A 13,838-nucleotide genomic window follows, 5' to 3' on the forward strand; every position below is an offset into this window, starting at 1 on the left:
ACTTTGATCTTGCTGAAATCAGCAGAAAAATCCACTTGAAGTGTGACTCCTTCCTCCAGCAGCCTCATTTTTGCTCTCTGGCACTATTACTTTTAACTGTTCTATCATGAAGAGAGCTGAATTTCTCAGTGTGACCCAGCAAGAGAGCCCTTTTATGGAGCTCAGTACTCAAAGCAGTGGCCAAACAGTTCTGAAGAGATGTAGACAGGTCTGAATGACCTGATTTCATAAAGGGCTCATTAACAAGCTTGTCTCCCAGAATCTGAAAATTCCAGAAGGCTGCAGCTTTCCTGGGAAGAGTGACACCACAGCCCCCTGAGAGCTACAGCCCTTCTGCCTTGCCAAGTCAGATCACTCGAGACCCACTTCTGCAGCTGTATTTCCTGCTGTTTGCTCTGTCAGACACTTCTATCATTTGTTAAATGGGGAGAAACTCTTCCACTTATCTACTTCTTTCTAAGTGTTTTCTCGTGCTTCTCAAGTCCTTCTTCTACCAACCAACAGAAAGAAGTTTCCCCAAGCCCAGAGGCTTCTTTTCTATCCTTCTATCATGATTGAATTAGACATGGGGGGAACAGTCTCAATTCCAGCACTGCATCTATTTTTTTTACACTTATGTACATGTTTATATACTTACTTGTCCGCTATGCATATAGAAGACACCAGAAACATGCTTTTTGCAGATTAAAAATAAACAGTCCTGTGGATTCCCTTAAAGTTACTCTATTTTTATCCAAGAGGTTCTGCTTTTGACTCTGCAAGACTGAAACTCAGCCCAAGGGGGGCAGCTCTTGCAAATATTCTGAATACAGAGCCGAACAAAATGGAAGATGGCAATTCTTTTTCCCCATGCCCAAACATAAAATGACTTCGAAGTCAAAGCTGACCTAGCAAAAAACAAGTCTCCAAGTGGGGTCTGGGACAGTTCAGGTACAGAAGAGCGAACCTGGGAGCACGGAGTGCGCTGACGGTGGCCTCCCACCGCCAATGTCTCTATATGTTTTCTGGCTCTTTTTAAGATAAAAGTAGTTGGGGTACAGGCAAAAGAAAGTAGGTGTTTTCAGATGGAAAATAAAGTCATTACAGAGTATTTTGTCCATGTGAATCCACAGTTTTGACGTAGGCAGACGGCCCGAGCTGCACGAGCGGCATTTCCCGGCGCGACCTTCCCCGCAGCCTCTCGGGGGGAGCCCGCGGGCCGCCCCCGGGGCCGCCCCTCCTTCGCCGCCGGGGTGGGATCGCCGCTCTGCCCTCCCCGGGGCCGGGCCGCCGGCTCCGCTCCCGGGGCTGAGCGGAGCCGAGCGGGGCAGCAGCGGGCGGGCGCAGCGCCGGGGCGATGCCGGCGGTGCGGCTGCGGCTCCTGGCCGGCTGCCTCCTCCTCCTCCTCCTGCTGCTGCTGGGCGGCCGCGGCGCCGCCGCCCTCGGCCGGGACGCGGTGCCTTCCCTGCGGAGTGAGTGACGCCTCGGGGTGGCCCGGGGGTGGGGAGCGGAGCGGCGCGGCGGGCGGGGGCCCCGGGCACAGCCCCGAGTCCCGGGCGTTCCGATCCTGCCGCCGAGCGGCACCGCCGGGCGCCCCGGGACGAGGGGCCGGGGGCCGCCCCGCTGGCTCTGCTTGGCGTCCTCACTGCTCCTTTTTCCGCCGCCCTCCGTGCACCCGGAGAGAATAGCGATAGTTTTATTCCATTTCCAATAAATCCCTGTTACTTCCTTTATTATCACATAAGCAATTCTCTTTGCTTCTTTGGAGGGAAGGAAATGGGAGGTGAGGAGGAAGGAAATGAAGCTATCTTGTTCGCCTAGGTTTGTTACAGCCGTTTATTCCCGATTAGCTGTATTGAGCCCAAGTAAACAGGAACTTGGAGGTGCTGGTCAGCAATTAGCTCTTCATCTGCGGCTGAACATCAGCTCCGGGCTTCTCTCTGGGAATAGGTTTCTTGTCACCTTGTCCTTGTGTGGAGGGGCACGGATGCAGAGAAGTGGATCTGTTCTTAAGACTTCCCTTCACCCATTCAGTTTCTAAAGCATAGATTATCTCCTTTCCTCTTAGAGTCCTCTGGGGCCACAGAGCTCCGTGTCAGCTCTTCAGCTGCAGGACTTTGGGCACAGACCTCTCCCTGACACCAGGAGCTTTGTAACAAAACCCATCTGTGTGAGCAGCTGTGAAATGAATGGTGTAGCCTTGCAAGCTCAGAAAAGGTGAGCCTGGAGACATTCCCAGGCTTGATGTTGCTCCAGTTGTCTCATTGCCCCACTTAGAGCTGAGCTGGAGCTCATGGAGCTGTCACTGAGCCTGCCATCTCTCATGTCTTACTTCTGTGGTGAGCTGGCTGTTTCCTGGCAGTCTTCAGGCAAGCAAGCACAGCTCTCTTGCCAATTGCATTTTGTATGTGGGGAATGGAAACCACATTTGGAAGGGGGCTCAAGAATTATGGTCTGGCTGTTCTTGGCACAAGTTGCCCCAGAATGAAAAAGGGACGTTTTTCACAGAGATCATCCAGATGGGTTACTTGTGTACACTGGGAAAGAACTTTATCTTTTCTCAGCAGTTACTGCAACTCTTAAGGGCCTTACAGATAAAGGCTTTCAAAGGTTGAGAATCCTTCACCTCTGGGTTGTGGTTTTGCTTCCCCCATCCCAGGAAGGCGCTGTTTGGGAGATGCTGCATGCTGTGGATATAGATAAACTTCCTCAAACTCACAATCTACATGTGGATCCCAGTATCCTGGTGAATTAACCTTATTAATCAGGTTTTACTAGTGCTAATATCCCAGGTTTTAGTTACCTAGCAAATTAACAGTGTATTTTCTGCTCAGCAAAGATAAGACTGCTGTGGAAAAGACATACCCATAGTATGAGAGGCAGAAACTTCTGGCCATGTACAAAAGGGACACCTGTGTTGCCTATGGAGGAGTGGGTTGGATAAGAAGGGTGAAACCAGTACCAACTGCAAAACTTCACTGGTTTTCACCAGCTGCCAGTCAGAAGGGCTTGCTCCTGCTCCATCAGACTGCCAGTCTCTATAGCTATGGGGGAAACAGCCACTCTCAGCAGTGCCACAATCTGTGGTGCCACCTCTCTGTAAGTCATAATGTGTTCTATGCAGAATCTGTGACCAAAAACCTCTCCATAATCCATATCCTCTCGGTTCTGCTTGTTGTATGCACGTTATATTGAAGAGTTGATCTCCTGTGTGGTTGTTAGACAGCACTGTTATGGTGCTGCTTGAAACATCTTCCTTTTTTAGGGCCACACCTAAGCTCTATGCACTAAACTTAGACATAGCATCTGAGTGGTCCTCTGCATCTCATAATTCATTTGTGGGCTGTGCCAATTTGAGAGGGATTTTTTATTGTCATATTTAGTGCTTCAGTATGCTAGGTGTAGTGAACTACAGAAACTTGAAAGTATGCATGCCAGAAATTATCACTGTAAAATTTGAAGGCAGAACAGAGGTGCTGCTCAGGTTCTCAACACATAATCTCCTGATGCATAAAATATCTCACATATAATGTGAGCAGAACTCCTTGGGTTTTTACCATTGGATTTCTGAGCAAATGAAGTAGCTGAGCTGTTACAGGCTTACATTTTGCTGATTTCCAGTTCTTCATCTGCCCTCTTTCTTTCAGTCTATATGATCAGTTAAACTTTTGCTCCCAAGACATTAAACAGCTGACTTTTTTCACATACTTACAACATGATGTCACATATTCCAGTGAATTTCTATTTGATTCAAAAAAATCTGGGATGTCAGGCTAGCTCCACAACATCTGCTCTTGTGGAGGGTAGTCACAGATGGCTGAACAATATGTATCAAATAGGAAAGGCATACTTTAACCCTTGGCCACCAGTTCTAATGGCATAGATAAGTCCTGCTATTCCTGTGTCTGTTGACAATGCAACTCATTTTCTTTCTTTCTCTGTAGTTGCAGAGTAAAGAATGAATATGGCAATGTCAGTCTTAAAATATTTATATTTTACTTTAATTGCATTCTCCCATCTAGATTGGGAATCATTTTGCAGTATATAGCATGACTTGTTGTATTACTTAAACCTTTTCTCCATTACTGTGACCTTTACTCTGTCTTGGTGAGCAGTGGCTTTTTTCTTTAAACGTGACTGATGCTTTTGGGCACCTCTTGTTTTTGTTTGAGGTTATTTTTGGCTATCCAGCTTGAGAAGTATTATCTGGTTTTATTTTTGTGAGCTTGCAAGTAGCCTACATGTTTACAAAAATCAGCTGGCAGTAAAATTAGACCAGTACTCCTTAGCTTTTTTGAGTGTCAGTTATTCTGATGGATATTTTCAGTTTTCTTCCTAAGTAGCTGCAATTAAAACATCTGTCTTTTAATAATATTTAATCAATTGCAGAATTCTACAGACTGAAAGTTTGTTGTGTTTTCTTCCCCTTGCAGATAAAGGAATATTTATTATCCAGAGTGAAACTTCCAGCTTGTGCATTAAAGTGGACAGAGGTGGCCTTGTTCTGGAAGACTGTGGTCAGCTCTCAGAAAAGATGTTATGGAAATGGGTGTCCAATCGTCGTCTTTTCAACATAGGCAGCAGCACATGTCTGGGGCTGAACATCAGCAAACCAGAGCAGCCACTAACCATGCTTGAATGTGATTCAACCCAATACTCATTGTGGTGGAACTGTGATGGAAAAGAGTTAGTTGGTGTGTCAGAATTCAAATTAGCAGTTGAAAACAGTAAATATATTGTGGCCAAAAAAAAATCAACTTGTCAATGGAAACAGTATATGTCCTATGATGAAGACCTTTGTGAACACCCATTCCAAGGTAAGAATAAAACTTTGTCATAGAAGTGTTAGATGGGAAAATTTTCAGAAGTTCTGTTGGAGGGAGATCAGGTGCTTATGACCCCTTCCAGTCTCTATTGCAGTTTGGGCCTCAGAGTTTGTGGGGTTTTTTATGTGCAGTGGTTGAGATGAGCATACCACACAATTGATATTCTTTTGTTAAATTGACCCCCACACCCACCAGTATCCTTCCAAACCAGGAAATGCTCATTTCAAATCATCTGTAAAATTAAAAGGGTTACTAAGGATTTGCTGTTGCCTGTGCTGCATCTTCCATTATCAGATAAACCAAAAGAGAGATAAGAAATTATTTGGAGTTCCTGTCACTGAAAATCAGTCTGTAATTGCAGTGTGCATGGACCAGTGTGTGCCACATTTTGCACCTGGACTCTGAATGTGCCAAACTTTGAAACAGAGATCAGAAGTTTGATAAATCCTGCTGTTCAGCTAGTGTGTAGCTGTTCAGCTAAGGTGTAAGAATGTACATCAAGATCCAGGTCTGCAGACCTGAACAGTTTTCTAGGTTTAAGGACTAAGCTAAACCCACTGACTTCAAACAGCAACAGACAGCCTGAACCTTGTCCCCTTCCTCAGCATTTCTGTAAGAGGGAGAGGCCTGATGTTTGCACACTGTCTCAGACTGAAGCTGTTGATTTTCCCCTCTTGAACTGGGTGTTTGGGTTCCAGATCTGGTCTTAGTGGTTTCCCCTGTAGATGTAGCTCAGCCTCTGCTCTCACCAAACTCCTTCTTTGAGACCTGTGATAACTGGGAAAGTACTACAGTGCCCAGCCTCTTTTTTAAAACCTAATGGAATTCATACTTAAGACCAGACAGAAAAGATATAAACCCATGAAAAGTCATACACATTTGCTGTGTACACACAGTGAGATGAAAGTAGACCTGGTTTAGCCCTATTACTGCAACCTCTCAGAGAGGTGAGGAGAGGATCAGCATTAGGCAGGTACTTCTAGCCTAGTTTTAGGACCAAAGTGTTGAATTGTGTTGGCAAAATCTCTTTCAGGTTCTGTTTTCCACCTTCTACTACAATGCAAATACCTTCTTACACACATGCAAAGGCTCAAGCCAGCCTGTTAGTCCACCAAGCAAGGGGTGTGAGGGATAGCTACCTTCAAAAAAAAAAAAATTAAAATATATGTAACTGTGGTAAGAGGTCTGTAGTAATTGAATTTGGTTTCTTGCCAGGACTGAGATAATCCCTCTGTAGCTGGCAGCATGGTAGCAGGCAGACAGAAAAGCAATCCTGATTTATTTTTTTACTTGTTCCTTGTATTTTCTGTTCATTCACATCAGAAGGGGATTTACAATGTGTAAACTGCTCTTTTATAAGTGCACAGCCAGCCATTAATTCTAGAAACCTCTAGGAACCTGGCAGTATGTATTGGTTCTGTAGTTGAAGGACTTTGGTCTTAAAGCTATCAATGTGGAATCTTTGATAAACAATTTCATTCAAAGAGTGATTGTGGTTCTTTGACCTTTTTTAGAAGCTCTGAGGTTTAGGAGGCACTCAGTGAGGTAAAGCTTTTACAGCTTTCAATTGCATTGCATTCTCTCAATATTTTGGTCCTCAAAGTAGAGTAGGAAAATATTTAAATATTTTTTAGGCATTGATTGTGGAAACCAATGTATGGAGCATCAATTCTTTAGCTACGTTATTATTCTTCACAGGACGAAAAGTAAAAAGTCTATTTAATATTCCTTTGTCTTATACATTTCCTTTCCCAAAGAATGACAAAGAGAGTGGAAAACACATTAGAAATCCACTTTATAAAGAGTGGGAGAAGCAGGGGAATAATGTTAAATTACTCTTCTGTCATAAACTAATAAATAAGTAGAATTTGCATCTGAGTGTGTACTGATCTAACTAATTGTTGTTTTATGTGGTTGTTCTGAAATGTAGATGCAGATGTAACACAAATGTAACTTTGTGTTAATTGATCAGATTTTGGGCGTTGTGGTTTTGTTTGGGGATTTTTTTTTGTAAATGGAGTAAGTTACAGGAATGCACCTCATGGTGACAAATTTCATAAGTTCTTATTTCCACATTTTATTTACTGAAATTATGCTGCTCACACTTGTAATGCCGTTATCAATTATGAATTAAAATTTAAAAGTCATTTTAGACATTTTAATTTTATCACTGCTGCTAAATACAGGAATAATGACATATGGGGGCAAAAAAAATTTCTGTGGTCTGCGTTCTTCTAATCTCTGCTTTTCTTTTCCAGAAACATACACCTTGCTTGGAAATTCTTTTGGTTTTCCATGCGTTTTTCCATTTAAATATAACAACAAGTGGTATTATGAGTGTACCAGAGATGGAAAGGAATTTGAGTGGTGTGCCACAACAACTCACTATGAACAAGATGAAAAATGGGGGTTTTGCCCAAATGCTGGTAAGATGTTGCTTGTCTTCTCTCTCCCCCCTCCCTGAGTTGGTTCTTTGTTAGTAATACTAGGACACGGTCTGGTTTTGGATTACCTCTCTTCTGTTAGAAGGGAATGTCTTTTTAAAAAGAACAAAGGAAGATCTTTAGCAAATCTGTTATAGTTTATTGTTTGACCTTTGAGACTCAAAGTCCTCATCACAACAGCAAAACCAGCAGAAGGACCAGCAGAAGGACCAGCAGAAGGACCAGCAGAAGGACCTTATTCTGGGTCCACTGGCCTTACCCTGCAGCCAAAGCCCTCTGTCCTAGTGATACACAGGCAGCTTATGTGGAACACCTTACCTAAGGACTGCTCTTGCAAAGTAACCTTCTGCTTGGACTGCCTTGCATCTGGCACATTCCTTTTCTTCTGTGCACTGCTTGGATATGTCTTGGGCCTAAAATACTAGAAAGCAACAGCTTTAAAAATACTTGCTGTTGAAAAAATTTTGGATGTATAATCTTTGTGTATATTTCAGCTTCTTGTGTAAGTAAGCAATAGTGTCTTCTATCAGTAGAAGTGGTTTGGAAAAGCCTTTCCTGCTCAAGCTGCATTTCAGATCTATGTTCCAAAGCATCTTGAATACAGCTGTAAATGTGTCTTTGTAGTGAGTACTTCTGGGCAGCCTTTAAAATAGATAGTATTTGTAGCCTTGCTTATCCTTTTTAATTAAAGTTTATTCTCTTGAGTAGAAGGACCAAGGAGATCCAGTGAGTGTTGCCACAAGTTCGATGAGGTGTTCACAGTTTGAATATTTCAACGTTCAGCTTTAGAAACAAATGATTAGCCAGAATGAATTAAAATATAGCTGTGTTGGCTTCAAGGGAGTTGTGAAAATCACCATCAGCTGCAGATCAGCTCCTGAGTGTTTTATCTACCATATGAAATTTGGAGCAATATTTTATTTCATTAGTGCCCTATTTTCCTATTTGTGTTAACTAAGTAACAGAAAAGGTGATCACAATTGTGCTTCCTTTGGGATGCTGGTGTCATTAATTAATTAAATTTTTCAAGTTGTTGTGTTTCTGATTGGTTTGGAGTCTTGGGCAGCTGGTGACAAGTCTGTTTTTGAATAGAGAGTGGCTGTGACATCTTTTGGAAGAAGAACCCCAAGACACACATCTGCTACCAGTTCAACCTGGCATCCGTGCTGAGCTGGCCTGAGGCTCGGGCTGCCTGTCAGCTGCAAGGAGGGGACCTGCTCAGTGTCACCAACCCCGAGGAGCAGGACTACATAAGTAACTTAAGCAGTGAGTAGACATTGCTCTGGGCACCTTGTAGGAAACCTGTAGTTAGATTTCCTCCTTACCTGTGCAAAGGGGTAAGTTTTGAAGCCTAATGCCCTGTGTGATGTCTCTCCCATTGCTGCTTGTGGGGCTGTGTCATGTAACACACCTCAGTAGAGCTATTTGAAAGAGCAAGGATGAAGGTAAATTCCCACCTTAATAAACTGAAGGGCAGAAGTGGTGGTGTTACTTGAGGGTGTCATTTTCTCAATTCTCCTTCCCCACAGAGATTCCCATTCATCCTGCAGCTGTGGTTAGGGAGTGTGTTGGTTTACTTTGGAGAGTTATACATGTGTTTACCTTCTCTGCAATCTACCTTGGTGTCCCTTTCTCCTGCTAAGTTTTCCTTGTAAGCTGGACTTCAGTAAATGGGAATGACAGGAACATTTCTACAGGCTTAAAGTAAATGTCCTGTATGGAAAAAATACCAGCTGTATAAATACATGTTACTCCTTCTCTGATAAGCAATTTGCTTTTCCCCTTGGAGTAAATGTGTCACACAAATTGTGCAGAGTCTTCTGAAAGCAAGGATTTCATGGGTGTTTTAGTGTGAGTGAAGAAAATCAAGTGGAGGAATGGGTGGTGGAGCTCTGATGCAAAGGTTGCCTCAGATTTCTTTGCCTCAGATTTTCATTGCTTCCCACTATTGCTGGTTTTCAATTGAAGGATATAAGCTAACAGGAAGTTTTAAAAATATTTCATTGGCTTTTTGATATGCCTGCAAGGCTGTAAAGGTTTCTGAAAGTTGTTTGGTTTATGAAAAGCTGAAACAGGCTAGTGTTTATGTAAACAGGCTAGCATTTATGTAGCTGCTTGTTCTAGATTTAACTTTGAAGGCCAGCAACAACTTATGCAGGAAGGGTTTGCAGAATGAGTGGCTTTTGAAGGATTTCAGGTTTCAGTTTATTCCTTTTCATCTCTGTGTTGATTAACAGAGCAAGTTACTTTTTCTAAGGACAGGAAAAAAAACCAACCAGCCTGAACTTTCTGGAGAGTGCTTTGAAGTTTTGTTTTATTCCAATTGTAACAAGTCAGGACAGCAGGTCTATGCCTGTAGATATTTTAAAGCTTGGGGAGAGCATGCAGTATGACTTTGTTTGTTTTTTCTGTTTCAGGGCAGTTAAATTCCACAGACATGATGCTGTGGATGGGCCTGAATCGCCTGGATGAAGACACTGGCTGGCAGTGGTCAGATGGAGCACCACTGATGTTTGTGAACTGGAGAGCAAGTACTTGATGCTCCTCTTGCATATGTTATAGCAGCATAATTATATGCTCTCTATAACTGCAGCTTGATACAGCACTGCTGTTCCCACAGCTATGTTTGAAAGCTGAATTAAGTGAATGAGTGCACTTCTTTATGTTAGAAATATTTATTCATATTCATGAACTGAAAGCCTTTCTAGGGACGCAACATCAAGTGAGATCTGTCTCTTCAAAGCAGTAATGGTCTTGTCCTTTTGTACTTTTAAAGATGTTCCTTTGTTACATATTTAAAAACTGTAGCTACTTTCATGGAGGAAAGGAGTTTCAATTTTTTTATGTTAACAAGCTGTAATTACCATAAGCACATTAACATGAGTTTTGTGGCTTGGTTCGCTTAATTTTGAGGCCTGTCCACCACAATTAATTATAGACCTTCAAGCTTGTTTCAGTCTCTCATCTGAGAGTAGCAGCCAAGGAGGCATTGCCACACATGTAGTTAATGGTAAATGTTCAACTGTCCATAGTACTGGTATAATATTACTAGAAGTTTGGGTATGCAGGCTTGTTTATACATTAATTCAAGAAGTTGCAGAGAACCTTACAACACCATTTTACAACTAAGAACTGATTTTTTTGTAATTTTGTGCTTCTCAAAAATGTGTTTGCAGATATCTCTGATAACCGTTATAAAGAAAATCATTGTGCAGTGATTAATCCAAGACTGAAGTATGGCTGGAACAGTTATCTATGTGAATCTGGATTGCCTTTTGTATGCAAAAAATATTTAAATAAGACAGAGCATGAAACACTGGGTAAGTGTGTCAGTGTTACTGTATCTTGTTTGTGGGGGTGCAAGGAGAGCAAGAGAAGCCACCTGACTATAAGGACAGCAGAGCTGCACCTGCAGTAAATGTGTGGGTTTGCTAGTTTAAGTTGACTACATTTTACTTTAACTGATGTAATAACACTTTCTTCTGTTTAAATTCAGTCTTTGAAAACAAAGCACTCTTTGTTGAGAGTCTTAGAACAAACAATTTTAATACAAATAACATTTACTTGATTCCTTACACCATCAGTATGCTCATTCTCTTTTATATTACAATAAGAGACATACTAAGTTGCAAAATAGGTTTTCAGTGTAAATGGAATTAACCAGTGCCACACAGAAAAGAAAGATGTATAAATGTAGCACAAAATTTGCAGGGTTTTTTATGATGTGCTGTATTTTTGATACGCCAAAAAGTGTTGTACATATACTTCAAGTGTTTATACAATGAGTAAAGGATACATAGTGCATAGAATGACTCAGAATGACTCTCTGTTCTATAAGAAAGTTAAAAACAGAATTTACTTTATTGTAACATAGATTTTTTGTTTTATAAGAGCTACTTATGTAAATTTTTGGTTTTATATGAGCTACTTGCATAGGTTCAGCTCCTTCCTAGTAACTTAAAGAAAGTTTAGCAGCTTTTTTCAGATAATAAAGGAAGGCTATCCAAACTTTCTGTAGGTAATGTATCTGAAAAAGCTTTATCTGTCTTTGAACCAGTTTCAGAAGTAATAAGGGAGATAAACTGTGTTTTAAACTGAATTAGTTTTTGCCCCTAGTCCAGCAGCCCAAACAGTTCAATCATCAAATAAAGTGGAAGAAATTTCAGTTTGCTTGGTAGTTGATGATCTGTAGAGCAGGTGTTTTGGCCTCCTTAAGTCCTCTTGGAAAACTCTGTTTTCAACATTTTAAGGTTAAAAAACAATCTCTGAATGTGTTATGAACATAGCATAAGATTGGCAATTCTTTCTAATGTGCATGAACTTGGTGTGCTCATTTCAAGATACCTGGCAGTATCATGCCACTCGTTGTGACGCTGGCTGGTACCCGCACAATCGCAACTGCTACAGACTTCATAAAGAGCACAAGAGCTGGAACGATGCTTCTCTCTCATGCCAAAGAGAAAATAGCAGGCTCATTAGTGTGTCCTCCATGGCAGATGAAGAGCTGCTCCTTAACTTGCTTGAAAGTGGTGAGTTTGAGGAGTTTAAGTGTGCAAGTGTTTCTTGAAGCATTTTGTGGTGCTCTTTTGTGCAGCTCTTTAACTTGGAACCATCTAAGCACTATATTACGTGGCACACCCAAATGATGTTTACAAAAAAAGAAATCATGTTGCATGCCCATTCTAGGAGTCTTAAAAATGCATAGACACCTTTTCCAATCACTATTCTTAAAATAAAGATACGACTCCATGAAGCAGACACAGTGAGGCCATAGTAAACATGCTAGCTTCTGTCCTTTCCTGTTCTTGCCTGGTTCCTTGCAAACTATTGCAAAATATTCAGTCATCAACCTTATACTAGAGCTGTGCTTAGAAGCACAACCAATTCAGTGTATCTTTGGCTTGCAAGCTGGCCTGATCCACTCTGCAAAATTGCTGCTATTACTGTGAGGGCAGAGTCCCCTTTGATGTCAGCAGGGCGTATCAAAGCACTTCTGCTGGTTCACATTGTCCTGAGAGGCAGCACAATTGCACAAGGAACTTAATGAACAAAAGCTCTTTGATGCAGCAATGCCAATACTTTTGTTTTCATAACAGCAGCAAAGGAAAGTGAGTATCTTCTGCCTGCCACTGACACCAGTGTGCTGGCAAAGCTGCACAGTTTGGTTGTGAGTTTCTCTCACAGAGCTGGGGCAGAGTGTCATGTGGAGATTAGGAGATTAACCTCCATCATCTTCCTCACATCCATGAAGACCCTCCATAGATAACAAATACCATTGTTGGCAGGGATGCTGTAATGGATATATGTAAAATGGATATATGTAATTGTTCTCACCTTGAATTCAGCTTCAGTCTGCTGCTTCACTCCAGCCTGTTCAGGCTTCTCTTCAGGAGAAAGGCTTACATGCCTGAAAGCCTGAGTGCTCTTTCTCCTGTAGAAGCTGGTAAAATAAGACTTTACATCAAAATGCAAGCCTTGCCTCTCCTTTATTTGTTAGACACTGGCTACAACTGTGCTGTCACTGGACCATATAGCTCTCAGAGAATCCTAAAGCTGAGTGTGGCATGGAAAATTATAGGAAGAAATATTTCACTCCCACATCAGTTTTTCTTCCCCATACACTTCAAGAAAGTGCATATGCTCTTACTTTGTATTTTTTAGGATTTTAAAGCATATTATCATGTATGTTGATTCTATTTTTGAAATGAGTTAGCTTTCAAGAGAAATAGAACCTAGTCTCATCAGTAAGGTTTCCTAAGTTTATAGAGCTTTTATTTTTTTCTTGAAAGAAGGACATTCCTATAAAAATCCTATGAATAACTTTTAATGGTGGTGTCATGTTAGAGGAAAAACAGGCTTTATCACTTCACCATTAAAATCTGAACTCACTTAATTCTTTTACAGAAAATGTAACAGAGACATGGATTGGATTATACAGTAATAACACCCCTGTTGTTTTTGAGTGGTCAGATAGCACCCCAGCAAAATTCTCTAACTGGCACAGACAAGAACCTAACACCTTTCAAAGAACAGGACAACTCTGTGTTTTGGCACAAGGACCTGTAAGTTTTCTTTTTAAAAGAATTAGGCACTTTTATTTTAGCTCATAATAATTTTATTTCTTGCTGTGCATACTTTTTTAAACCATGACCTGGAGTATGACTTTGTTTTTGATTCCTAATGTATTCATGTTATGATAAATGCAGTACAGCCTTTAGAAACCAATGCATTCTGCAGTACTGATGCACAGAAAATTAATCACAGATTTAGAGCTTATGTTAAATAAAAAGTACTAAATATTTAAAGCTTGGCAAGTGGAAGAGAACAAATATGAGTGGGTATTTTGATAAAGTAATTTAAAATCCAAGTAGTGTGTATCATAATTTATGATGCATGAGTTCTGGTCTTGAAAGTTTCAAATTTATGTTTTGAAAAACTGTCAGCTGTGCCTGTATTATCTTTGTGTAAATATCTATAAATTTTATGGAGTGTCTTTCAAAACAATAGTCTAGGTCTACATGAAAGTATAGAAGTTGATAGCAGATTGATTGATAGAGAGACTGATACCAGATCAGTCAGGGTTTGTAGA

At 41.2% G+C, this 13,838-nt stretch overlaps 1 protein-coding gene across 1 annotated transcript in view; it reads left to right on the top strand.

Moving 5' to 3' along the window:
* The first annotated feature begins 1,336 nt into the window (after window positions 1–1,336).
* The window catches only part of PLA2R1 (phospholipase A2 receptor 1), a 37,180-nt gene continuing 24,678 nt past the window's right edge, over window positions 1,337–13,838 (top strand). The window contains exons 1-8 of the mRNA XM_066553227.1: window positions 1,337–1,451; window positions 4,413–4,796; window positions 7,064–7,231; window positions 8,342–8,515; window positions 9,667–9,780; window positions 10,426–10,569; window positions 11,590–11,778; window positions 13,154–13,311. Of these exons, the coding sequence (XP_066409324.1) occupies window positions 1,337–1,451; window positions 4,413–4,796; window positions 7,064–7,231; window positions 8,342–8,515; window positions 9,667–9,780; window positions 10,426–10,569; window positions 11,590–11,778; window positions 13,154–13,311 (1,446 nt within the window). The remainder of the gene's footprint in view (window positions 1,452–4,412; window positions 4,797–7,063; window positions 7,232–8,341; window positions 8,516–9,666; window positions 9,781–10,425; window positions 10,570–11,589; window positions 11,779–13,153; window positions 13,312–13,838) is intronic.

Source organism: Molothrus aeneus, chromosome 7 (assembly GCF_037042795.1).
Source record: "Molothrus aeneus isolate 106 chromosome 7, BPBGC_Maene_1.0, whole genome shotgun sequence".
Taxonomy (NCBI): Eukaryota; Metazoa; Chordata; class Aves; order Passeriformes; family Icteridae; genus Molothrus; species Molothrus aeneus.